This window comes from Sus scrofa, chromosome 9 (assembly GCF_000003025.6).
Source record: "Sus scrofa isolate TJ Tabasco breed Duroc chromosome 9, Sscrofa11.1, whole genome shotgun sequence".
Classification (NCBI taxonomy): Eukaryota; Metazoa; Chordata; class Mammalia; order Artiodactyla; family Suidae; genus Sus; species Sus scrofa.
In genome coordinates, this window is record NC_010451.4 from 4,873,288 (window position 1) to 4,901,127 (window position 27,840).

General features: G+C 46.8%; 1 protein-coding gene and 1 pseudogene across 1 annotated transcript; one reads left to right on the forward strand and one right to left on the reverse strand.

Annotated features, from left to right (window-relative positions):
* On the forward strand, positions 7,212–8,737 carry LOC110255364 (olfactory receptor 51B6-like). Its single transcript, XM_021062366.1, is given in 4 exon segments — positions 7,212–7,230; positions 7,233–7,541; positions 7,544–7,777; positions 7,780–8,737. Coding segments are annotated over 4 exon segments (1,035 nt in total). The 3' UTR covers positions 8,253–8,737.
* On the reverse strand, positions 15,454–16,479 carry LOC110255372 (annotated as a pseudogene).

The following is a 27,840-nucleotide window of genomic DNA, read 5'->3' on the forward strand; positions in this document are numbered from 1 at the left end:
TATGTTGGAAATGAGAATGAGGGAAAGATGAAATGGGACTCACTCTAGATTTCTATCTTGGACTAATGAGAGCATAAAGTCCTTTGCTCAAAAGGGGTCGTCTGAGACAGGCATCAGTAGAGGAGACGTAGTGCCCTCTTTCGGAATCTCCTGGGTGTTTCCCACCCACACGTACCGCAGCTCGTTAGGGACGAGGACCAAGGTTTTGGGGTCCAGCCTAAAGACTCAGATATTATGACTGCTTCTCAAATCTGCTAAGAGAGCCAGCCAGTGAGGTTATTAATAAAGAAACATCTCCCTAGAGTTCTTCCTTTTCCAGCCAGTTGGGATCTTAAGAAATATCTTCTCTGTCTTAACCTTCCTGTGAAGGAAATGAGACACTTAATTAATCTCCCCAGGGTCTTAGGACATTTTCTCCAAATAATATATGAAGCTTATAGAGCCTCAGGGGACAGCCTTGTGTGTGAGGAGCTGGAAAGCTCGTCCTTATGGCCCCAGCAGACCCTGGGGTCACCTGTGGGAAGGTATTTATCCTCTATGTCTACCTTAAACATTATTTTTTTTCCTAGTTGTTCTCAGGAGGAAACTCAAGCCTCTTCTTGGCCTCTCTTTTGAATGCTAATTATGTTTTCTGCTTGGTTTATCCCAAAGCTAGCTTGGAAAGTGGGACTAAAGTCAATATGGTGAAAGCTTCTCCCAGAACCCATCATAAACCCACAGTCTGCAATACCCACCATTCCTTTGTTGTTTATCCTGCCAGAATTGTTCTCTTTTCCTAGAAATGCAGGGAACATGATCATAACACAGTATTTCAGCGGAGCACACCCCTCCCTTCAATCCTAGGGATGTTTGTTGTTCCCTCCTCCTCTTACAGAGACCATCCTGCCTCTTACCAGTTTTAGAGGAAAATAAACATGTATCACCGGAAGAGCAAATTTCCTATCCCTGAAGAAATGTTTTGGTTCTTATCAGGCTTTGTTAGGATTAAAGTAATGTTTATTGTAGGCCTGAGACTCAGCTAAATCTTGCTAGAATCATCAACTAGCTGTTATGGGCTAAACTGTGCCAACTCCCTAAAGTCCTACCCCTCAGCATCTCAGAATGTAACTATATTTGGAGAAACCACTTTGAGGAGGTGATTAAGTTAAAGGGAAGTTGTTAGAATGGGCTGTATCCAATCTCACTAGTGTTCTTATAAGAAGAGGAAACTTAGGCACACAGAAAGATACTAGTCAAGGAGTTCCCATTGTGGCTCAGTGGTTAATGAATCTGACTAGCAACCATGAGGTTGCGGGTTCGATCCCTGGTCTTGCTCAGTGGGTTAAGGATCCGGCGTTGCCGTGAGCCGTGGTGTAGGTTGCGGACGCGGCTTGGGTCCCGTGTTGCTATGGCTCTGTCGTAGTCTGGTGGCTGCAACTCCGATTAGACCCCTAGCCTGGAAACCTCCATATGCCAAGGGAGTGGCCCAAAAAATGGCAAAAAGACAAAAAAAAAATAAAAGATATCAATCAATATACACAAAACAAACAAACACCTGTAGACACAGGGAGACAGCTGCCATCTGCAGGTCCAGGAGAGGGGCTTCGAAGAAACCAACACTGTTGCCACCTTAAACCTGAGTTTTCAGCTTCCAGAACTTTGAGAAAATAAATGTCTGTTGTTTGAGCCATACCGTCTGTGATACTTTGTTAAGGCAGCCCCAGAAAAGTAATACTCTAGCAATGCAACATGAACAAGTTACATAACCTTTTAAATACTGAATGTGTATTTAGGCATAAACTTAATTTAAAAATATGCAGGAGTAGATGCTAAAAACTACAACATCAAGGAGTTCCTGCTGTGGTACAGCAGGATTGGCGGCATCTCTGGAGCACTGGGATGCGGGTTCAACCCCTGGCTGGGCACGGTGGATTAAGGATCCAGCGTTGCTGCAGCTGTGTCCTCGAACCTGATCCCTGGACAGGGAACTCCACATGCTGTGGGGTGGTCAAAAAAGAAAAAAAAATTACAAAGTCATGATGAACAATAAAAAGAAGATCTACCAGAACTGGAGACACATGCTGCGCTCATGGATCAGAAGACTCAATATAGAAAGATGTTAATTTTCCTAGAATAGAACTATAGGTTTCATGCAGTTCCTAGTAAAATTCCAGCAAACCTTTAAAAGACGTAGCTTGTTCTAAAATTTATATGGGGAAAAAGGAAACCCTTGTACACTGTTGGTGGGAATATAAATTGGGGCAGCCATTGTAGAAAACAGTACGGAGCATCCTCAAAAAATTAAAAATAGAGCTTCCTTGTAAAATTAAAAATGATCTAGCAGTCCCACTCTTAGGTATATATCCTAAGAAAATGAAAACACTAATTCAAAAAATATACACACACACACTACAGTGTTCATAGCAGCATTATTTATTACAGAGATATGAAAGGAACCTGTACTCAATAACAGATAATTGGAAAAAATGATGAATTATATGAAATCAAATATTAATTTAATTCCCTGTCTCAGCTCAGTGGAAACAAATCTGACTAGTATCCGTGAGGACGCAGGTTTGATCTCTGGCCTTGCTCAGTGGGTTAAGGATCTGGCATTGCTGTGAGCTGTGGCGTAGGCCAGTGGCTTCAGCTCTGATTTGACCCCCAGCCTGGAAACTTCCATATGCCGCGGGTGCGGTCCTAAAAAAGACAGAAAAAATTATATTACCGTATTACTCAGGCCATAAAAAGATTAAAATTTTGGAATTTCCAGTGACATGCATGGACCCAAAGGGTTATTATGCTTAGTGGAGTCAGACAGAGAAAGACAAATACTGTGTATTTTTACTTATATGTGAAATCAAATAAATAAAACAAAGGAATGAATGTTACAGAACAAAAACAGACGTAGATACAGAGAACAAACTAGTTCTTACTAGGTGGGGGGGGCATCGAGGGACAAGATATGCAAGGGAGATTAGAGGTACAAACTGCTAAGTATAAAATAAATAAGACATAAAGATGTAATATACAACACAGGGAATGTAGCCAGTGCTTTACAATAATTTTAAATGGAGTATAATCTATAGAAATATTGAATCCCTAGGTTGTACATCTGAAACTAGAATATAAAGCAACTATGCGTGAACTTAAAAAAATGTTCATTGAGTTAGACCTTTATGAGTCATTCACATTTCTTTATGTAAATTAACTTCAATAATATTTTTTACTAAAAAACATGTTCGTTGAAGCTTTTCCTGATTGTCAGTTTAGGCGTATCTAAAAATACATTTTCTCAGTTCTGCTTTCTTTTTCATTGTATCAATAATTAAATAATTACAGGAAAGATTATTGGTAATTAATTTAAATTGAATCTCTAATTTGCTTAACTAAAAAAGGACTACCTCTGTGTGTTTATGTCTATATGCTCTATACATAGGTCTGTGGCTAAAATCTAATGTAGCAGATTAGCTGTTTGGCTCAAAAAGCTGTTTGGCTCAATAGAATGGTGTTTGTGAGAGAGTTGTTTTAAGAGGGAAATGAGGAGTTCCCTTCGTGGCTCAGTGGTTAACAAACCTGACTAGTATCCATGAGGACTCAGGTTGGATCCCTGGCCTTGCTCAGTGGGTTAAGGATCCAGCATGGCCATGAGCTGTGGTGTAGGTCACAGACATGGCTCGGATCCTGTGTGGCTGTGGCTGTGGCTGTGGTGTAGGCTGGCGGCTACTGCTCCGATTCGACCCCTAGCCTGGGAACCTCCATATGCCTTGGGTGTGGCCCTAAAAAGAAAAAAGACAAAAAAAAAAAAAAAGGAAATGAAAATTACTCTCCATCAATCAGACACATTGTAACAAATTGCCTGTGATATCATCCACCGCCAGTAGCAGCAGTCAGGGAATATGAGGTTGATTCTATGATTTAATCACTTGGACAGCTATGTGCCATTAAATGGTGAAAGATGGAGTCTATTTCTCAAACAATTCACTGTTCAGTAGGGAAGCAGACTAATTCCAAATGAGTAAGTGTGACTGATCCTGACAGGTGTAATAGCTGGGTACTTCTTACAGGTTGCGGACTCTTCTAAGTGATTTATATTTAAACGTCACAACAGCTTTCTGGGGTGTGAATCATCATGGCATGTATTTTGGCAACAATAAGGAACACAAAGTTCAGGGAGGTTAGACAGCTGGCCCAACGTGACATAGCAAAGCCACGGTCACGGCGTAAACAAGGTACTGGGGACCCAGCGTCAGTGCGCCCCATCTCATGTCCACTGGGCTGCCATTTCTCTGGGGGAGGATGGGAGGACCCCTGGCCTGCTGACAGCTGTCCCCCATGTCTTACTTATGACTCGACTCCAAGTGTGCCCAACCTTCCCTGTCTCCTTGTAGAGAAGCCAGGAAAAGAGGACACAGACAGAGGGAGGAGGGGAAGCTTGGGACTGGAAAGAGAAGCTCTCTTCCATAAGACAGGGCTCTGGGATCCCACTGGCTGCAGCCAGACATCAAAACTCGGGAAGAGAGGGTGGGGGGTGAGGGCGTTTACTTCACCGAAACCAACACCCTGCTCTCTAATGTGCACACACTCCTCACTTTACGGACAGAGTATGAGAGTTCTCATAGACGGCTGGGCAAAAGTGCTCCCTGAAAAACGCCATTTCAGAGTTCCCTGGCGGCTCAGTGGGTTAAGGATCCAGTATTGTCACTGCTGTCATGTGGGTTTGATGCTGGCCCTGGAACTTCCACGGGTCATGATGGGTGCCGCCAAACCTCTATTTCGTTAAAGATCCATAACTAGCCTACTCATTTTTCCCCCTGCGATGATAGATATAAGTGACTAATCACTCTCCTGGCAACAGGACTTAAGTAAAAGCTGGGACAGAGCCCTTGGGGACTGCTGTTCAAAGCCCCAGATCTCCAAAGCCAAGGGCGCAAATAAGGATGAAGAAGAGGAAAGAATAGAGGCATAAAAGGAAGGAGGGAGAGGGAGGACAGAGAGGGAGGACAAGGAGCTGCTGAAATCCAGAATGCGCCCCTAGAAGGCTTCTAAAGTGAATGTTCCCACCAGCCAGCATTGCGTGGAGATGATGCCAAGAAGGCATTTTGACTAAATCCTTGATGAGGCTAAGAGCTCTCTATTGCGTGACTATGGCCCTGAAGAAGGGGAAAGAACCAAAATTCAGGTCAGTGAAGGGACCTACAGCATCTTTCCGCTGAGGTCTCACTGCAGGCAGGAGGGTAGAGAGGGCAGAAAATGAGGATCGTGTTTCTCCGCAAGGAAACGCGGTACTCTTCCATGTCAAGAAGATGTGGAGCGTGGGCATGGGGCCCTAAGACTGTCCAGCATCCCCAAAACCTGGCTTCTTGAAGCTTTACCTCCTCAGATGTGTAACAAAGTCAAAGATAGATTCTGGAACACATGAGGCAAAGGAGAGTTTATGGGAGCAAACCAGGTGATGAGTGTAGACTCAGAGATCAATTACCCGTTTCTCCTCCTTGCTCTCCTCAAGCTGAACATTCAGCCTCGCTGGCTCCCACTCTAACCCTGTGAATTCCTGCATGGCTTTTTCTTTTTCCCTGGAGGTTCAGATACGCTCAAAAGATAGGCTCTCTTCCAAAAGTGTGAGGAGGGGTAGCTCCGTAATCATCAGAGACTGAAATACTTGGTGGAGAGAAGTCACTATTTGACTGTCGGCCAGGACTGATAAGCCCCATTAAATTAAAATGAATCTTGGATGGAGCCTGGGATGTATGTGCATTTAGATCAAGGGCAGTGATTTACATAGTTGTGTATCTTCAGCATCTGCAAAAGTACACAGCGTGCAAAACTTATTCAATACCACCTGAGTTGAAAATAGGGAGGGATTCTTCTTTCTATATCCTTTAGAACAACCCTCGAGGCATTCCCAGGTGCAGAGCAAGCAGCTGTGTCTTGAATCAATCAACCACTGGGTAGGGTGTGCCAGTCAACACATATGCTTTGATGATTTGAGAATCTGCTCAAAATCAGAAATTAATTGGCTGCCTGTTCTGGAGGATACCTTAAAATTTGAATGTTACAGTGCCTTCTCACTTTTTAAAAACCAAGATTTCTTTCAAAGTATGTGAGATGTGCAGTCCACACCAACCATAATAGAAAGCAGCCCCATTTTTCTCTGGCTGATGCCACCAGTGCACCCGCTTTTTTTAACTCCCAGAGATTGACTGCCTGTACCGGAGGATACCTTAAAATTTGAATGTTACAATGTCTTCTCACATTTTAAAAACTTCATCAGACTCCATAGCTTTTAAAAAATATTCTGCTGAACTTGCCTAAATAACTAATTTGTATCTTTGCATCTCCAAACAGGTAACTTGCCAACACGAATGTGTCTTGTGCTGTTAAAAACTACTGCTTTCCAGTGTCTATCATAAAATCTACCTTTTACAGCTAATTTTTGCATCTATATGCTAAAATGATGAATTCTTTGAGGCACAGCAGCCCCATAGCTAAGGCATTACGATGCTGGGCAACGTGGGTTGGTTTTCAGGTCTATGTGTTTGGGAGATGAACACATAATTAACGCATTACTTTTGCAGCTTCCCCAAAGTCTCCAGCGTGTCAACTGATTCCCTCCAGGAATACTGAATGTTAGTCATTCCCACAAATCAAATAAGTCTGCCTTATTTTATTTGTTGGCTTTTTAATCTATGTATTATTTGTTTGCGTGTCTTACCATGGGATGTCCATGCTTGCCCCTCTAATGTTGTGTAGAACTAATTTTTTCCTGATCTTTTAGGTCTCACACACTCTGGGGATTTTCCGTCGACCCTTGATGTCACCAGTCAAGATGAGCCCCATGAAGAATGCCCTGTAAGTTGCAAGGCTCTTATGGCCTTATTCAGATACACTGATTTGTTGTTGTTGTTGATTTTGTCTTTAGCTTTGGGCTCTGTGATCTATAAGGGCATCCACCAGGTCTATTCTGCACACACTGTTCCATCCCTAGTATTTTGTCCAAAGCCTTATCTATATAATCAACCCTGAATGATATGTAGATTTTTCTTTATACATTTTATTCTGCCATACCTTGGAATTGCCAGGGAATGACTGAATTACCTTCCTTGCTGTCACTGGAAGTCAAGACTGATAAATATCTTGTGAGCTGGTAGCACCGTCGAGGGCAACTTCTCTAGGACTCGAGTTTCTATTGCCTTATCTGAAGGAACTTGCTTCCTCTCTGCAAGCTCACCATGTGGCTCAACAGCTCTGCTTCCCCTTTCTGCTCACTGGCTTCCCGGGTCTGGAGAAGGCCCACCGCTGGCTCTCCATCCCGGTATTGGTGGTTTACGTCTCCATACTTCTTGGTAATGGCGCCCTTCTCTTTCTCATCAGGGCCGATCATAACCTCCATGAGCCCGTGTACTCTTTCTTGGCTATGCTGGCAGCCACTGACCTTGGAGTGACCCTGACCACGATGCCCACGGTTCTGGGTGTGCTGTGGTTGAATCACAGAGAGATTGGCCACAGGGCCAGCTTCTCTCAGGCCTACTTTATTCACACGCTTTCTGTCGTGGAGTCTGGTGTTTGCTCGCCATGGCCTATGACCGTTTCATTGCCATCTGCAACCCCCAGAGATATGCTTCCATCCTCACCAACACCAGGGTCCTAAGGATTGGGGTGGGGGTCTTGACAAGGGCTGGTCTGTCAGTTATGCCGGTAATCCTTCGCCTTCCCTGGTTTCCCTCCTGTCGATCCCATGTCCTCTCCCATGCTTTCTGTCTGCACCAAGATGTCATCAAGGTAGCCTGTGCCAACGTCTCTACCCAGTGGTGGCTGTATTTGCAGTGGTCTCAGTGCACGTTCTCATCGTCTTCTTCTCCTACATTGTCATCCTCAAGACTGTCACGGGCATCGCTTCTGGAGAAGGAAGGGCCAAGGCCCTCGACACGTGCGTCTCCCACACCTGCTGCATCCTGGTTTTCTACATCACTGTGGTGGGGCTGACCTTTATCCACAGGTTTGGAAGGCACGCGCCTCATGTGGTGCACATCACCATGAGCTATGTCTGCTTCCTTTTCCCCCCTTTTATGAACCCTGTCATCTACAGCATTAAAACCAAGCAGATCCAGAGCGGCATGATTCGCTTCTTCTCTCTGCCTCATTCTAGAGCACTGCCTTTGACACACTGCCCTCTGAAGCATCAGGTGGGGAACCCAGACAGACTGACAGCTTTGTTGGTGGCAGCAACTAAGAAAGCTGGATTAATGGAAACCAACCTCTCTGCTGTTTAGATCCTCGTACCCGGCCCATTTGTTTTGTTGCATTGTGTGTTAGTAGCATATACACAATATTAAGCATATGTCTCAAGGGCCCAGCTGATGTTTGTGCTTTTCCCAGGTAACTCGCCCTGTCTGGTGAGCCTATGGCACCTGATAGATGATTCTTGGATGTGCGATATGGGTCCCTAGTATTTAAGTCAAAGCTCATTATTTTTCAATATGTTCTGTATGTATCAGCTTTGATTGTACCTAGCAATAACACACTCTGGACCTCAGGCATGTATCTAGGTTTTTTCTTCTTTTCTTTTCTTTTAGCTTCTACAGAGCTAATGACTATTTCCAGAAAATTGCACTAACTGAAGCAATGAGCTTTTTATTCTGTCCTCAGTTCAATGACAACTCTAGGAAAAGTATGTATATCTAAGTCTTTTCAGTAAAAATTGGATGAACATTTATTAATATTATCATTGTTAATATATGTAAATGCATAAATAATAAAACAGATATGATTACATCTACTTATTATTAACAACAATAATAATAAACAGAAACTCAATTTCTCATCCAGAGAACCCCTGCCTTGATGAGTTAGTCTTAGGACTGCTGAACTGAGATAACGGATTTTCAGATGGAAAAGCGGTATTAAAGTTCCAGTTGGGAGCGCGTTGCAGATGCGACTGGACAGGTGTCCCTGGAACGCACAAAATACCAGAGTGGATGTAGAGGTGGCCATGTGTGTGGGGTGGAGAGAAAGAGAGAGGATGGAGGTAATGCTTGTGACTAGAAGGAAAAATGATCCAGCTCCAGATATCGGCCCAAGTTGATCTTGTTCACAGTCGAGGCATAAAGGGAGGGCGTTCCTGGTCCTGTGACCAGCTGAAGAGCCAGGACCCGTGACTCAAGCGGCAGGCTTTAAAGTGAACCAGAAACGCATGATTTTGAACAGAAGATAGAGGGTGACATGATAGGATTACCCAAGGGCATTGGAGGAACGGAAGAGACCACCAGTTGACCAGAAGGCTGGACCTGGGCAATCAGAGGTTTCTGCTTCTCGTACTTGGAAGCTGCATTCCTCCTGCCGTCCCCACACTAGGAGCTGCGTAAGGACGTAGGCCTGCGATAGCGATAGATGGTTGAGACTGTCCAGGTGGAATATGGCACTCAATCCAGTTAAGATTAGCCCTTAAGATCCTGGCAGATAGGTGCTGAGATCTACCCGTCTTGCAGCCACCCAGGACAAGCTCGCATGTAAGTTCCCGTGTCTACTAAACCTGCCACTTCCCGATCTGCAGTGCTTTGCCTTTTCTTCTGTCTCTCCCGCCCTTTGGGTGTGATGGCCAGTTTCAGAGTTTACCTGGGAACCTCCTGAGGTTGCGACCAACAAAGGGGCCACCCAAAGACTAGTCCCTTCATTCACATGGACAGACGCTGTCTCTGGGTTTTGTCAGCTGGCATTCACGGGGGTCTCTGACGCCTGTGCCTATTCTCGGTCCCAGAAAGGTCAAGAATTTCCCAGAACTTCTAGGACTTATAAGTAACAAGCATGAAACAAGATCTGTGGCCCCTTCCAGGCTAGCAGATAATCTTAAATGGATCAGCCCAAGGGACTATTTGATTTTTTTGCTTATTTATTTGTTTATCTTTGATCATCTCAGCTGTGTGTCTGCCTGTAATTATGTGTCATATTTGTGTTTCTTCTTTCCTAGCTTCTGGACTGTGTACTTTAGGAGAAGTATGATAACATAGGACTTATTTCCTCCTGTATTATGGGAACTGCTCCATGGATCATCTTTAAGAAAACACAGCTCTTTTCATAGAGACAGCTGTTTTAAAGTAGGAGCAGAGGGGCTAGGGTGTGGAGATTTCTTGATAAATCACTTTACTGTTCTTCTCTGATTCTTACATTCACATATATTTCAGTGTAGAGACAAAGTCCTCCACAAAAGCTGGAGCCAAAAGACTCTCCTGCCAACCTTTTCTTTCCTGCTTCTCTGTGATGCTTACAATTAATTGATTCCAGTGTACATATAAGACACCTGGAGATCTGAACTATCAATGCTCAGTTTTTGCACAGTAACATGAATGAAAATGAAGAAATAAGTAAGCTCCTGGTCCAGAGGAAAAGTTGTATTCTAAATCTTGATGAGAGGGAGCCAATTAGAAAGTCTGTACATTTCTGTGTGATCAGAGCCTGAAGAGGAAATTAATGCAGATTGGAACCATACATGAAGGGAACGTGGCGTGTCTTCGTCAAGTGTGCCGAGCATAGTGGTCTGAAGGGCAAGCTACGTGCGAACAGTTAGGTGGGAAAGAGAGAGAAGAAAGAGAAGAAAAGAAGAGAAAAAGATACGTACCAGGGGCAGAGGAAGGCCTGGGCTGCAGAAAAGGCTTTCTCAGCAGGTGGTAGGGTAGGTGTCAACCACCTGTCAGATGAGGGGGACTTCTGGGCCAGGGAAGACCCCGTTTTTACTGGTGTCGGGTGGTTACAGATTCAGTAGAGGAGGATGAGAGGGTAACACCCCCAGGGTTCAACAAGCTTTGTGCAGCCCACCCAGAGCAATGTATCTCCTTAAAATTGATGAAATCTGGTCCCTTGGTTCTGTCTAGACGTAGATGGACTTCTGACCTCTGCACACGCCTTTGCCCTTGAGAAGGAGAAGAACCTCATAGAATCCCTGGAATCTGGGGTCATATGGACCCAAGGCACACCTGCAACCATGGGGCTACGGCCAGCGCTCTGGGGGCAGTTTACAGGCTGCACGATGTGTCATGTCCTGACAGGCCAGGAGGTTGGCGTGTCTTTCTGTCTGGAGTACTTGTCACTTGAAACTCCCCTTCCACATTTAGCTCTTGCCTTCCCCCGAGGGGCTCTGAAACCCACTCCAAGCACAATGCTTTGAATAGAGTAGGACCTTAATCAAATGTTCTTTATTAAATAAAATAGTGCACTAAGAGTGGATGACATTCCTGAGTCCTTCTCTTGTTTCTGCATCTCCCTGTGTATCTCCGGATGCCTCTGTCACTCTGGGGCAGGGGTCCCCTCTAAGCTGTGTGTCCATCCGCTGTGTGACAGGAAAGTCTCCAAAGGGAATAACCAAAGCCCCTTGCGTCTGGGGTCTGCCTGTCCTTTCCTGAGCGTGTGTGTATTCTGAGTATACTGAAGCCAAGCTTTCCTACGTTTCCATCGGTGAATTTAATTTAATATAGTTCTGTGAAAGGGGGATGTTTAGTGAATGATTTTCAATGACTGTGGTCTGCACGGTTTCCTACGAGCTGCCGGCTGCCCATGGACAGAACAAGAGGTACAGAACCGTGGACTCCAGGGGGCGGCTCACGCTACTGCTGGCTGCTTTTCCTCCTTGTCCCAGCTGCCCACCCAGCAGGGAGCAAATCAGAGACCCTCCAAGAACCAAGAATGTCTTTAATAACGCTGGCAATACCCTTGATTTCGAGTGGAGGTGAACTGAGCGCCACATGTTTTATTTTTTGTCTGATGAGGTATTCTGTAGACATTTAGACCAACAGAGCCATCCACTGGGCCAGACCTCAACTGTGTCCCACGTCTCAGAAGCATCTACTGAACCTGAGGACCAGAGGTCACCCAGCAACAGCTCCAGTGCCTTGAGAGCTGTGTCATAGCTTGTTATTGGTGTTGGGTTGCTATAGAAACCATAGGATTAGAGCACACGGTGACGCCCAAGACAGAACAATGCCAGGCTGCTTCCAGCCTGGTCATGTCACCAAGGTCACCTTCCCTCCCAAGAGGTAAGCATGTGCTAGAAAATACGGTAAAGACATGCCTTTAGATAAAGAATAACAACCCAATGAATTCTGACTTTCCAGTCAGCCGCCAGCTTTTTCTGTGATCACAGGAGTGGGTATAGGTTTACTCTCCTAAAAATGTCCTTCCAAGCCCACTCATGAATTAACACATTAGCGAGATACCCATGTCACCTGGTGCCCTGACAGGGCTCTGGGTGTGACTGCGACTCCTGGCCTCACGCCTTTTCAAGGGTACTGAGACCCTGGAGAGACTCAATATTGACACAAAGAAGACATGATTTCATGCATCACAACCTTATACATTTAAATCATATTGTGCAGTTTTTAAAAAGTCTGCAGCAGTAACCTTTGAGGGCAGGCAGGGGTTATGGTCCAGGCACCACCTCCACTTCCATCAATATTCTCTAGCACATCAAAGATGCTCAAGGAGTTCCCGTTGTGGCGCAGTGGTTAGCGAATCCGACTAGGAACCATGAGGTTGCGGGTTCGATCCCTGGCCTTGCTCAGTGGGTTAAGGATCTGGCGTTGCCGTGAGTTATGATATGGGTCACAGACACGGCTCAGATCCTGCGTTGCTGTGGCTCTGGCATAGGCCTGCTGCTGTAGCTCCAATTGGACCCCTAGCCTGGGAACCTCCATATGCCACGGGAGCAGCCCAAGAAAAGGCAAGAAGACAAAAAAAAAAAAAAAAAAAAAAAATTCAAAATATGCTGGCTTGATGGCGGGATGAAGTTTATGTCCCTACATTCGTGGAGGACCTCTGTCTGCCTCTCTGGGGGTCCGAGGAGTCTGAATGTGGCTGTAGAAACAAGAGAGGCTTGCAGACGGAGACCTAGCACCGCCACCCGCAGTGGAAGGCAGACAGGCTGAAGCACTGCTAGGAGCTGGGTCAAGGGGACTTCCAAGCAATCGCCCCCCCCGCCGCCAGTAGAGAAGCATGTCTGTGGGCCAGGGGACAACACAGGCTCCCAGAGGGGCTGCGTTAATGCTTTGTGCCTGTGCTAAAGACTAGGTGGCAGAGGTCAGCCCAAGTGGGCAAGATACACCATGAGCAAACGGGACAGAGCAGACCTTAGGTGGGTGGTTTAAGGTCGGTGGGACAACGGGGAAAGGAAGTGAGTGAAAGAAGCACCGAAGACAAAGGAGGAAGGGCCCCGCACCGGAGTGAGGATCAGAAAGGGCTCCGAGGGAAGGTCTCCCTGTGGGTAGGATGTCGGAGGGGTGATAAGGGGCTTCCTCTGGGCCCCCAAATCTCCGGGGCAGAATTTTAAATTCAGGACAATAATTGACTAACCCCTCTCCAGCCCCAGGCAGGAGATCCTGTGCAGGCTCTGGAGGGTTCAGGCGGGGCTCTTATCGGAGCCCTGAGACTCTGGCCCAAATGTTCGCCCCTCCCAGGACTCCGAGTCGTATCTCTTAGGCACAGACCCTGTGGTCTCCAGCCACTCCCCTCCCAGGCTTTGCCAGTAGAGCCCCTGCCCCTGGAGAGAATGAAGCAGAGAACATTCTGGGAAAGCAGCATAGAACAGTCTCCAGAGTCTGAATAGGGTTCAGGTGGAGAGAAGCTCTGCTGTACGTAGGTCTGTGCACCTGCAAAGTCCTTTAACTGCTGGGATGTAGTTCTTTCATTGTTAACTGGAACGCAGTCCTTTTTAAAGGAGCTCTCTGAAGTGGAAAATGATGTTTCCGACGGGCCGGCCCCTCATGGTAGAGACCCTGGCACAATACGTGTTCGCAAGAGTTCTTTTCCTTAAGCATCTTCTCCTGCACCTGTTCCCATCATCGAAGGCCTCACGGCCAACGCTTGACCAAGACTAAGCGTTTCCCATCTTACTCAGCCATGGCTCAGGAGTCAGACATTCTTCAAAGCTTTAATTCTATGAAGGCAAAACTACTCTTCCAATTACACCTCACACGTCATCCAGGCTTCTCTTGGCTCTTTGCTTCTACGGAGCCCTCAGCTGCTCTGGTTTGTTTCATTTTCAACCCACTTACTTCATTATGGCCCAGGCCGAGTAGTCCAGTTATAACGTCCTCAGCTGCCTAACACCTCGTCCTTTCCTGCTTCCTTGGACGTAAGCTCGTGCAGCAGTTTGGGAATCAGCGCTCTGGTTTAGAATGTGCCAGTTTCCACTTTGAGGCTGTGAACTCTGGCCCATGGTTCCGTCTTTCTCTGTGTTGGTCTGAGGTGTTGGATCTTTTTAATGATTAAACATATTCATACATGTAGTGAACCCCGTCGTTTCTGGCCCAGCGTAAAACAGTAGACGTTTTAACTGTTATTCTTCCTATTATTCTTACTAGACATTTTGTGCAAGGGGGGTCATTTTATGATCAGTGAGGAGAGAGCGGGTCTGACTTGCCGAAGCCAGCGAGGATGTTGTAAACACTTGTTTACCGCGTGAGGCTGGGTCGTCTGTAAGATGTTCCAAAGGGGAGACTAGTATTCTCTTCTCACAAGGACGCTGTGAGAAAACAGGACCTGCTGGAGGTTTTAGTTCTATTTATCAAAAGATGTTGAGGTTTCCAGAGACTGAGTGACTTAAGGTGTTATGCGTAGAAACAGGAAGAACCAAACACACAGAGCTGGTGGTGCCTTTCCTCCGTAGGCCAAAGTGCTCTTGGTCATAGAATGTTGAATTTGCACAGTCTCATGAGGATTCAGAGGCACTCTCTCCCAAGAATGCTGGAAGCATCTGCTCAGAACCCTCCGCCTCCCCATGGCCCCACAAATCTGGTACCGACCTCCAAGAAGCCCACACGGTGGGTCAGACGAGTGGACCAGAAGCTTCTGGACAATCCCTGAGATTAAACCTTCATTTACCAATATTTGTTAAGTTCCTTTGAAGTAGAATCTGTGCTAGAGCGTTTGGGCTCTCAGACTATGTATGGCTAAAAGTGACACAACTGATTTTTCTACCAATGGATGAATGGAAAGGAATGGTGAGCTATCTATAAAATATAACATTATTCAGCTCTGGACAGGAATGATGCGCTGATATTTGTGACAGAGTGAATATAGCTCAAAAACAGTAACTGTGAGGAGGTGGTTCAGCTTAATTTAAATAACAAAGTCAGGAGTTCCCATCGTGGCGCAGCGGAAACGAATCCAACTAGGAGCCGTGAGGGTGCAGGTTTGATCCCTGGCCTCGCTCAGTGGGTTAAGGATCCAGCGTTGCCATGAGCTGTGGTGTAGGTCGCAGACGAGGCTCGGATGGGCGTTGCTGTGGCTGTGGTGTAGGCTGGCAGCTGTGGCTCCAATTTGACCCCTAGCCTGGGACCTCCATGTGCTGTGGCATGGCCCTAAAAAGACTAAATAAATAAATAAAAATAAATAAATAACAAATTCGGGGAGTGCAATCATGTATTTAACTTCCTTTCTTTTTTTGTGATTCATACATGACTAGACACCCAAAGCAGAATTTTCCAAGTTTCCCAAATTATTTTTTTTAAGGCGTAGTACCGAAAACCCACTGCTCCGGACTCTACTGCAACTGTCTGTGAGCACAGAGGTGAAGGATCCCCTGACGGACCTGTTTGGTTTTAACACTGTAGATGATGGGATTCATCACGGGAGGGGCCAGAAGGTAGATGTTGGCGATACTGATGTGTACAATTGGAGAGGCACGCTTGGCAAAGCGGTGCGTCATGGACACCCCCACCATGGGCACATAGAAGATCAGAACAGCCAAGATGTGGGACAGACAGTTATTGAGAACCCGCAGCCTTTCAAGCCGGGAGCCGATCCTCAGGACGCTTCTCAGGATGAGTACGTAGGAGAGCCCAATGAGCAGGGGGTCCAGTACGTAATGAGCAGAGCTAGAACAAACCCGTGCCAGTTATTGCGAGTGGTGTCGGCACACGCCAGGCGAGTCATGTCTTGATGGAGGCAGTAGGAGTGGGAGAGACGACGGGAGCCACAGAAGGGGAGCCGTTTCAGCAGGAACAGCGGGGGGAGAACAGCCAGAAGACAGCGGCCGATGATGGCTAGACCTATCCTGCAGATCACCTCGTGGGTGAGGATGGTGGCATAATGCAGGGGGCGGCAGATGGCCACATAGCGGTCAAAGGCCATGGCCAGCAGCACGGAAGATTCCATGAAGGAGAAGGCATGCAGGAAGAAGAACTGGGCAAAGCAGCCCTCAAAACTGATCTCGCGAACGTCAAACCAGAGGAGCGGCATGACCGTGGGCAGGGTGGTGAGGGTGAGCCCCAGGTCGGTCAGGGCCAGCATGGAGAGGAACAGGTACATGGGCTGGCGGAGGGCTGCGTCCGATGACGCGAGGATGCTGGCGTTCCCACCATGGAGATGGTAGAGCACAGAAGGGGATGGAGATCCAGACGTGGGCGCTCTCGAACCCAGGGATGCCCGTGAGCAGGAAGGAGAAGGACACTTGAGTGGAGTTAGTGACCAAAAACATGACGGGAGGAGACAGCCGCAAGACCGGAGTTCACTGGCAAATCTACAGAAAGTGGAAAACACAAGGACCCGAGTCAATGCTCCACGGCCACTTGAAATCACTGAGTAAGAGAGCACCAGGGAAGACCTGGGAACGGAAATACCAGGGAGATGCGTTTACAAATGTTTTATTGTCCTTGCTTGTTTTACCTCAGAGCTTGTCATCTCTCCACCTGCCAGTTACTTAATTAAGATCATAGGTGATATATATACATGTATATGTATTTATCCAAGGATGTCTTTATCTGTCCTTTACAGCAGGAAGATGTCGGGGTGTTTCATGGCTATTGGGGACAACTGCTGCGGAGAGGTGACTGTAGGACACTCTTCCCTGCCATTAAGCTAGGAAAAAGAGAGCTAAGACCAGCAATTGTACAAGGCAACCCTACATACCTTATTCACTCTTTTGAGTGGATTAAACCACAGAGAGAGAAAGGAACGGGGTGAGGAGTGGGGAAACATAATGCCCGAGGAACTGAGGAATCCTGAGAAACTCAGGACTCCTGAGAAAGAAGAACTTTTAGAGGCCAGGTGGTAAGGGACCTCTGTCGATAAACACACCAGCAGAGGACCTTAAATGAGCAAAATGTGTAAGGCTCTGGTGCCCAGACACCTGTCGGGAGGACCTATGTTAAAAAGCTGGGCTGGGAAGCACTCTCTGGAAGAGGCTGCAACCACAGGTAGGCGCATCTCTGTGGGAACAGCCTGGCAGAGCTGGATTCAAGCAAAGGTTCCTTTTGTTGCGTGAAGCAATTCAATCCTTTGCATCAACCAATAGTTTTCTGAAGATTTCTAAGTTCCTGAAGTGCAGGGGAGCAGAATTGCACCCTGAAGAATGCCTCTGTGGCATAAGGATTATCTTGAGCTGGTGATTTTTAAGAAACAGCAGGCATGGGAGATTCTCTGAAAACTGAGCAGCAGTTGTTCTTCTGGAAGAGATGTTGATATTTAGAAGGAAAAAGGTGGATTTGTGAAGATATCTTCTCTGCTCAGGGAAAAGGAGAGGAAATCTCTGCAAACTCTCATCAATGGGCGAGGCCAGGACCTAACGCTGCGTAATCACCTTCCTCTTACTGACCGTGACTTTCCTGATGACCCCCCAACAGCCTGCCTCCCAGCATCTCTGTCTGTCTTCAGCTTCAGCTGGTATTTAAGGTTATGGCTTGCGCTGTTTGAAGGAGTTACTCAGTTTTCTGCATATCTCCCGTGTAGACAGAAAGCATAAATACTATTAAACCTTATTTTTTGCCTGTTAATCTCTCTTTTATTACAGAGAGAACTCAGTCAAAAATATAGAATCATAAAGGGGAATTTCGTTTCCCTTCTCTACAGCTGTTTGGAGAAACTTTTTTTGTCTGTTTTTAATGTTGATAATCAGGTAAAATGTCCTTATATTTTCTCTAAACTTGCATTTGAGACACTCAGACTCTCTTGCTATGTCTGCCCTCCCCTAGAAAATACAAATTGGTACTTGGGGATCCCTAAGCGACTGGGGGTCATTGTAAGTATTACCCAGTGGCTGTGAAGACTGGTGGACTGAGGAAGCGGGAGAGAACAGGAAGGGAAGAAGTCTCGGGCTATGGAAACCGGAAACTCTTTCTGTTTGTCCATCACTATCCTGTCGCTATCCTGATGGTCTCAGAGCTCCAGTAGCTTTTCCATACTTTTTTTTTTTTTAATATTTCTCCAATACACTTTTTTTTCTCCTGTACAGCATAGTGACCCAGGTACACAGACACGGACACAATCTGTTGTCTCACATTAGCTTTTCCATCCTTAAGAAACCTTCTCCTCGGTGCCGTTTCTCCCCAAATAAAGTTACCCATAGACAACGCCCCTCCAGTAGCCTGTGCCTTGGCACCGTCCAGGGGAATTTGTAGGCCATGATCTAGGCAGCGCCTGTCAAGCTCCTCCAGCCCTGTCTCTCCTTCCCAAGGCTCTGCGGTGGTACATCTTTCTTTGTTCAGTTCAGAGAACTCACTCTTCCTATCCAGCCTCACTTCCTGTCCCATCTTTTTGGCCTTCTGTGGCCATGTACTTCACCTGTCTCTGCTGGCCAGTGCCTTCAGCTCTCTGTAGACCTTCTCAGCCTGCTGAGGAGAAGGATTTATGTGGGCTCCTGCAGGTCCTCAGGGAGGGAAGTAGCATCTTTGTGTACAGGATCCCAAGGGACAGAAGCAAGGAAGGTTTGTGTAGCATCAGCTGCTCTGGACCACATAAGGGACAAAGAGAACTGCATAAATCCCAAGCTGATTTTCCAAGGGCACTGTGAGCAAAATCAAAACCAAACCAACCAACCAACCAAACCAAAAGCCTTGTGCCCATAGCTTTTCTAGAGATGTTTCTGACAGAGGATTTGTGGAGTTCTTTCAAAAGGGAAAGTTTATTGGACAGAAATTCTCTTTATGAAGTATCTATCACATAAAACACTGAACCAGGAACTTTCCAGCAACCTTTTACATCCTGCGTCTTTATTTATTTTACCACTAATTGTAAAGTTAAATAGACTTAGAATCAGGCAAGTATACTGATAAAAGGTAACTATTCATTTCTTTATTCATTATGTAATAAAATAATGCTAGTGTTTTTCTTTGTAGAATAGAATTTAAAGAAATGTAATATCCTTCTCCGTAATATAAACAGCAGTCTTCTGAAGAAAGCTCAACTGTTGCACTTAAAGATGATAGTCTGTTTGAGACTGTCCCTTATGCCTCTGAGGTTGTGTACATTTTTTAATATATTTTTGCTTTATTCAGTATTTCTATGTGGATGAATTATATTGATGTGTCTTCAAATTCCGTTAACGAGTCTTTCCTCTGTGTTGTTCAATCTACTCTGGATCCCATCCTATAAATGTTATTTTTTTAAATTTTTTCATTTTGTTGGTTTCTCTCTTTTTTTTTTTTTATTACTCAATGAGTCATCCAGTAAATTTTAGATTTTAGTTGTTTTTTTCCCCCTCTCCTAGGATTCTCCTTCTCTTTTTCTTTTTTACAATTCCCAATATTTCCTGAAAGTCCTCCTCTTATCTGTCGCCAAACCCCCGCCCCTCCTAGCCATATGTTAGGGAACAAGACAGTGTTGGCTTAATGGAAGACGAGTGGCTAGGTTCCGTCAAACTTTCGAGCAAAACACTGCTTGGCTGGGGAGAACCAAGGCGTGGGCATTCTTGGGTATCACCCCAAATGCATTCCCTCTGGGTCGAGGCTGGCGTGTGGACTGCACCTGCAGATAGTCCATCGACAGCCGAAGAGAAGACAGTGGTCACCATCCCAAGACTCTCTTGGTGGCTCCTCGTGGCATCTCGTTTCCCTGTGGTCCTTCGGTGTCTACAGAATGAATGGTTTCCATGAGGTCTTCTGACGCCGGCTTCGGCGCTGGCTGGTTGGAAGGAGGCATTGTTCTCGAGGGGCTAGAACCGTAAACAGGAATGTGTGTGGACAGGTGGGAAAAGACAGAAGGTCCAGATGGACCCGTTAATGCTGGGAGCCGCCAGGAGGACTTTTGGCCTAATTCAGAGAAGGCCACTCTTGGTTTTCACAGCTTCATTTTGCATTTGTTGTGCCTCTACAGCTCGGATGTGACACAGTCATACTTCTGTAACTTAGAGGATCCAGAGCACAGAGACCTTAACGTTTCTGTTTGTTTGTTTGGCTGCACCTGTGACATGCAGGACCAGGGATCGAGCCTGAGCCACAGCAGTGACCACACTGGATCCTTACCCCACTGGGCCACCAGGGAACTCCTGGAGACCTTCACATTTATCCTTCACTGTATCCTAGAACCTCCTACAGGCTCTGCCATGTAAGAGGTGTTTAATAGACATTGTTTGGGTAAGTGGGTAAACATGCAGCTCTCTGAATATCCCCAAGGAAGTCTTCATGTCTCCGGGCATATGGGTGTGATCCGTTGAACTTGTCAAGTCTGACTAAAGAAGTATATTCATTTACCAACATTTAACAAAGGGTATTGTTCTTGTGGCACATATAGGCAGCTTCCCTAAAGTAAGTCCTCAGGGTCCCAGGTCGGCAGTGACGCTTGTTCCAAGTGATGAATAAAGACCATCAGCGTCAGCCTCAAAGTGCAGCTGCTGGCAGAGGCCAGCTGACCAACTGGAGCATCAGGATTGTGGATCAGGCAGGGCCCCAACAAGCCGTATATTGCTATTTTGAAGGCAGCCAAGAAGTTAAGCCTCAAGACAGGAGGAAAGATAATGCAAAGCCAGTTAGATAACAGGGTGACAAAATGTTGTCACAGAGAGGCTTGGTAACAGCCCAGTCCATTGTCGCCAGCACATAAACTCAGATCTTTCCTCTTCCTGTGAGACAGAGATGCCCTGTCTAAATCCTACCACAACTGCCTACTTAGTATAAAACCTGCATGGCTCAGATAAGAGAATTCACCCTCTGGGCTTCCTCATTGCTCTGAATAATGAAACACAAAATCAGTGTGAGAGTCTGGGAATTTTCTCAGGTTTCCCGAGAGGGTATATGTGGTGTATTTTAAGTTGGACACAGATAGCTCCTTTTTTCCCCCAGAATTAGTATGTCTTCGTCACACATGACCCTCTCAGTACGTGCCTGAGTCATGTACTGATATGAACATATTTTACTGAAGAGAGTGAAACTGGGAGAAGTTAAATCACTTGCTTGATGTCATATGGGTCCACCAAGTGATCAGACTCTGAATTTCAAAGTCCTGTGAACACCTGCTGTTTCATGCCATCTTCCAAGAGTCCTAGAAGACATTCCAGTAGCCAGCTGAAGGTCTGGAAAGCTCCAAGCTCCTCCTCTTCCTTCCCTGGCTAATGTGCTTCTGTAACACACTGATTTCTCTGATGACTCCTTTCCAAAGGTTTTTCCTGGGCCCTTCAGTCTGGTTTAACTCCTTATTTCTTTGGCAACACTAATATACTTGGTTATACCTGACTGTATCTCCGTCTGTCGCATCCAGGAACATTTGAGTCCCTAAGACAACATCGAAATCATTGCGTATCCTGAGCACCCTCTGTCACGAGCAGAGAGAGACCAATAAGAGAGACAGGCGAGCTTAGCTCATGTTTCCTGGGAGGAAGAGAGAGACGCTTGGCTTTCCAAAAGGCGGTGTCTCTGAAAACTTCCCACAGTAAGAATGAAAATCTGTTCCTCTTCAGAAAGACCGGACAGAGGTAGGACAGAGGGAAGGAAGCGCGTTCTAAAGGGATTGCTATGGAAGGATGCAGAGCCTTCCTCTATGAATATATTCCAGTCTTTCTGGATTATGGGTGTCTGCATTCACACCACAAATGCATTTACATCCATCCTCTCTGTAAGTGCAGACATCCAGGGAAGCAGGAACAGGGACCAGATTAACTACAGCTGGAAACGTCTTCAAAGGCGCTGGGCCAGGACAGAGGACGCCTTTGGCAATCTCAGCCTCTGAGATTGGACGTTTTCCAGTCAATTACAGGAAAGCCGAGTTCGTCCAGGGAGCACATCGTCCCACTGGCCTGGGCCTTGGATTAGGCGAGGAACGAGATGAGCCTTGCAGGCGAGGAAAAATGATTTTGCTTCTGCCCTTCTTGGTTCTTGGCAGAAACCCCCCACAATAAAAGATAGATTAATAGGAGAAAACCAAGCAGGCGTTTAACACGTACACCACCCATGTCCATGGGAGAGGCCGGGGAACACGAACTCCCTGAAGCGGCCCGAGCCACCACCTTCGACCCCAGCTCCAGCCGAAGCCGAAGGATGTGGGGTGTAGGCAGACAGCTGTGGGGGGGTCTGGAAGGGCAGAGAGAACGGGGTGAGGCGGTGAGGCAGATGTCAGCCCTGGCCTCCTGCAGGGCCGGGATCTAGAGGTTTAGTCCTTCCCCACTTGCAGATACGGAGGGAGGCAGCCGGACAGTCGGAGGCTCCCCTCACCAATATAATGTCCCTTAGGAAAGGCTGCCTTCTGCAGGGAACTCAGAGCTTCTCCTGCGTATGTATTTCTAAAAAATCATCACGCTTAAATAATGCTGAGGCCACAGAGGCGTATTTTAGGGAGACAGATTCTGCTCCCTGTCAACCTAGAGCCATTTTCTGGGACAGAAACCCTCTCACTGAGTCTGGATGAAGCGGCGAGAAGTCTGAGGGTTTTGTTGAGGCTTGTGTCCGTTCGGAACGGGGATCCAGAGGTTGGCCAGTATCCGCAGGACTTCCAAGTGCACTGAGATCTGTGTCCTGTGAAGTTACAGTCGTTACAGTTTGAGAAAACAAGGAAAATTATTTTCTCTCGCTGTCATTTTCAGGGATTCATGTGGGTTTGTGCAGGTGGTGTGTATGCCCCAGCCAGAGACCCTCGCCTTCAGAGGAGGAGCCAAGCGGCTGGCGGCTGTCAGGGCCTTTTGAGAGGTGTGGAGAGGGTGGGGGGCCAGCGCGGGAAGGAAAGCTCCCCTTTCTTGACCTGCTGGGGAGGGTGTGGGGGATGGGGGAGAAGACACTGAATTCAAGCCCATTTGGGGGCACAAGGCTCCCCCTGGTGGTTGTATGGAAAACTACAGAATGTATACTGACCCGGCTCTTTCATCTCTGCTTCAACCTCATACCCCACCAAGCCTGATCCAGTGGGCTAGGTATTGATTCTGGGTAGAAAGCCTCTAAACATAACTTGCACTGGGACCCAGAAAATCATTATAGGATCAAATATGTCTCTGTCTCCTTCTCCCTCAGGTTTCTTAATCTCTGATTCTGCATAGGCTCAGTTGTGCTCCTTGTGGAAGGGGCTGAGTGTGTCAGTCCTGATCTCACACACACACAGAGCCAGAGCCAAACTATCCCGCCGCTGTGTCTCTCTTACACACACACACACACACAGAGACACATGTGAAACAATATTACAAGCACTAAAATCCACCAGCACATATACAAATAGCTACACTCTTGTATTGCATTGATATTTTATTTTATTTTTTGTCTTTTTAGGGCTGCACCCATGGCATATGGAGGTTCCCAAGCTAGGAGTTGAATCAGAGCTGTACCACTGGCCTACACCACAGCCACAGCCACAGCCACACCAGATCGGAGCCGAGTTTGTGACCTACACCACAGCTCATGGCAACACTGAATGCTTAACCCATGGAGTGAGGCCAGGGATTGAACCTGTGTCCTCATGGATAGTAGTGAGATTCCTTTCTGCTGAGGCCCCGATGGGAACTCCTGCATTGATATTTTAGCGATGGATTTAGATGCTTTAGCAGCTGGGTTCTAATACATTCACACCCAAGGCCTGAATGACTCACCCCGACATATTGATACCCCATCTTCCCAGCCATCACATACCCATGCTCAGCCCATTGATACTTATAATATTTCATCGTTACCCAAGGACACAGAGGTGCAGCCATATTCTTTGTCATTCCCTGCCTCCAGCCTCCAGAAACCAACCGTCTTCCCAGCCTGGGCCAGTCACCCCTCTTTGGTAACCTCTGTTTAACAATCTGTTTATTTAACTTGAGCTTCATAAAGGCCAGACCGTATCATGCTTACCTATGTAGCCGCAAGGCCCTGCTCAGGGTTTTTTAGAGTGGACGCTTACTAGAGGCACAGTGAATGGAAACTGATAAGAAGGTTCAGTGCAGTTCAGTCTTCTTTCACTGAGGATTGTTTTGTAATATGACAAATCTAAAGATCTTTTACAGGTATAAAAGAGCAATAAGAGCGAAGAGTTCTATCTCTTATCTACAAGTGACTGTTTATTTGACTGTGGTCCTTTGATTCTCATATAACTCAGAGAAGCAGAATCCAGAGTTGATTATAGATGCCAGGTGAAAAAATACTCAGGCAGCTCTTCCAAGTTCCTCGAGAAGCGTAGTTGTGCATTAAACCACATCGCTACATGAAATTGCTAAGTATCCTTACTGAGCTCCACACAGCAAATACTGGCTACCCCCAGGCCAGACTTTAAATCTTTCCTGCATGTTGCTAACACTGTACTCTCCAAAAACATAAGGCCACTCCCTGCTTCCTTCAACCCAATGTTCATTATTATATCCTGTCTTTGACGTGTCATGTAAACCCTTCCGGAGTCTTATCCCCGACACCTCCCCTGTCTCATTCTATAGGAATAGCTCTCTTAGATTTTATATTTGAGTATGGACACTTTTTATAGTTCTCGGAGCACATAAAATTTTCTTTCCCCCTATGCCCTAGCTTCTACTTCTGCTACTCATTTTTCCTGGAAATTCTTCCTTTCTATTTGTATGTGTTTGTTTCTTTGTTTTTGTTTTTGTTTTTTTCCGGCTGCAGCCGTGGCGATGTGGAAATTCCTGAGCTCCAGCAGCTGTGACCTTTGCCCACTGTGCCCCAGCGGGAACTCCGGGAAATTCCTTCCACACAGCTCAGTTTGAGTGCCTTCCCTGTGACCCCCGGTGGGCTGGTTCCCACCCACCCAAACTCCCACAGTTGCTGTGTCCATCTCTCAGGTAGCACTTTTGATCATTGGTACATCGTCTCGAATGTGATGGATGGGCCCCAGATTATAGCAATAGTTGACGGGAGTAAGGGTAAGATTGTGGCTACTATACCATACCTATACCTCAGCAAGAGTCTTTCTAGGTCATGGCCAAAATGATGTTTCAATAAAGGTGGAATCTTCTCAATTTTTTTCTGATGGGGATTTCGTCTCCTACAAGCCTAAATGAGGCTTGTGCTCAAGCTAGAACCCTCTTTTTTTAACTAGCACTTAGTGAGACGTCCTGTGGCTGCCGCCCTGTCACCCTGACTCTGCCAGGCTGCACTCTGGCCAAGACCACTCATTATGTACTGGGTCAATGTCTGTGCCACCTCTGATCTGGATGCGTTTTGGACACATCTGCCCCGTTTGGGGGGGCTTATCCAAACGCAACTCTGGTCAATGATTCCCAATTTGAAGAATATAATAATGTGATGCCTTATTCATGGGAATCTGTGTGTGTGTGTGTGTGTGTGTGTGTAATGGTAAGAGAAATCTGTGTACAACCTGGTCACATGGATTCAGGCTCATAGACACAGGAGAAAAAAAATGGTTTTTCTAGGAGATGATGGTGCAGGCTGCTGAACAGTGAAGAAGGCAAGAGGAGAAGGAATGGTGGGGAAAGCTGGCGGATTTGAGGGCTTTTGAAAAACTGTCCTTAAGGGTAAATGAGTGATCTTTTAAAAGGAAATGCAGAAGTAGGCATGAAAATGAGGGCAAGAGTGAGAGGGCCTTGGGGCAGTGGGCACTGTGGGGCTGCAAGGAAGAGGAGCCCTTTATTTTGAGCTGATGTCGGGGTTGCATATCGTATATCATACAACCAGCACATCTAGCAAACTGTGGCTTTATTCTAATGAGCAAAGGAAGGGAAGAAATGAGGTGACAGGTGCGTGGACTTGCCGTCTTCATTAGCAGGCACAGCAGGTAAAGAAAGGACTGCCAGGTGCCTGCAGCCCGCATCTGTCAGCAGCCAGAGCCTGGAGGCTGCACCCTGCCAAGTTAGGGCTCCTCAGCCCCAGGGGAGGCCCTGAAGGGAGAGAGGGGCGAAGGCCAAGGAGAGGAGAGTCGTGAGGACTCCTGCCTTTGGGCCCCCAGCCCTGGGGAGTCCGTGCTTGTCCTCGGCTCCTCCCCGGTGGAGCCCTGCTGTGTCACCTGCACAGAGGAAGAAAAAGGATAAATCCTTCCCTGGCAGACACGGTCCAGGGCCCCCCACTGAGCCTGCTGTATCCTGCCACCCTCTTCCTTTCTCAGGACAGATGACCTGGCTGCACTTTTTAAAATCTAGCAGCTGCTGGTGATCCTTCGCTGCTGCCCTGGGCTTCAGCCGTGAGTGTTAGGGGGTCAGATGAGAAGAAAGGGAGGGACTGCAGGCAGAGGGGGAAGGTAGAAGCATCCATGAGAGCAGTGGTCCTGGGAGGAGGGGCCTCAGGTCTCGCCCTTGACTGACCTTCGACATGTATTTCCCACAATGCACCCTGCTTAGGTTTTTCATTTGCAAAGTGGGATCCGGGATGGCATAGAAACTCACTACAGATTCTCTCAGCGTGTTTGCATAGACCCAGAGGCAGACAAAGGATCGGGGCTCGCTCCCCTAAAAAGAGGAGCCACCGTCTGCAGTACTCTGTGACTCAGGCCAGGAGAAAGGGCTCCTGTGTCCTCTGGGCCAGGCTGTCCATGGCCAGGCCAGGCCTCCGTGCCTCCTGTCTGGAATCAGCCTCCCACTGCCCTCAGGATGCTCTACCCCGCTGGTCTCCATACACCCTGGCGAGCTGGCTGGTTCCCTCAGCCTCCCGTTTCCTCTCATCTGCCAAAGGGCCATGCGCTTAACCACACACATATTAGGTGCCTTTTATGTGCATTTTATGGGCCAGACCAGGTAACAAGGCAGAGGAGGTCCTGCCCCCAGGCTTTGTGTGTTAATACAGACACCCCTGTGCCTCCCCAGGGCCCAGGGCACCCCTCCCCCTCCTACAGCCCTCTGCCTCCCCAGTCACCAGAGCGTGTTGGCCGCAGAGTGGCCACTGCGGGAACGTTCTTCCTGGCTCCAGAGTGAGGTTCTGATCCAGGTCCTTGAGCCTAGGCCGGGCTCCATCTGAGCTTCTCCTGCGCGTAAGAAACAGTGGTCTCCAGCCCCAATCCATGTTAAAAATAGAATATGTTCGAAGAAACAGAGAATATTTAGAACATAAGATAGAGATCTAATTGCTCGCTTTATAGTGAAAACCTCTCTTTTCAGGAATTTCCTCTTTAGGTCTCCCCTGGATCGCCTCTGCTCTGAATACTGTAATTGCAGTGTCATCAGCCATGACCCTGTGCTGATGAAGGGACCCCTGTTTTTCAATAGAAGTGGAGAAGCTTCGCTTGTTCCCTTAGCATAGAGCATCGTCTTTCATTTCCAGGAGAAACTCACTGGCACCTCCTCTCCAGGAGGAATAAAGACCTGCCCTGTCATGGTCTCTCTATGAAAATTCTCATTTCCTCCAGACCCCTCTCCCTGTCCTTATTATTCTAAAGTCAGTGAAAATAGGACGCGACCCCAAACTCCAGGCACAGCTGATCAGGGCAGGAGGTAAGCACTTACTCAGTTTTTCATGCAAGTCAGAGTGGGGCCCACCTTGCGTTAGACACTGCACCGGGCCCCAGGGGTCTGGCTGGTACCACAGAGTGGGTAAAAATGATAAGTCATAACACACCCAAACACATATAAGGACTACATATGGTCATATACAAGGAATATTTACACTGTATATGATAAACACTTGTACAAATATATAAATACATTTTCTGGCATAATTTATGCTTATATCTACTTATATGCAAAAATCAGTGTAGTATATAAAGTATATATGTATTGAAAGAACATGTATTCTATGATGTAATATCACT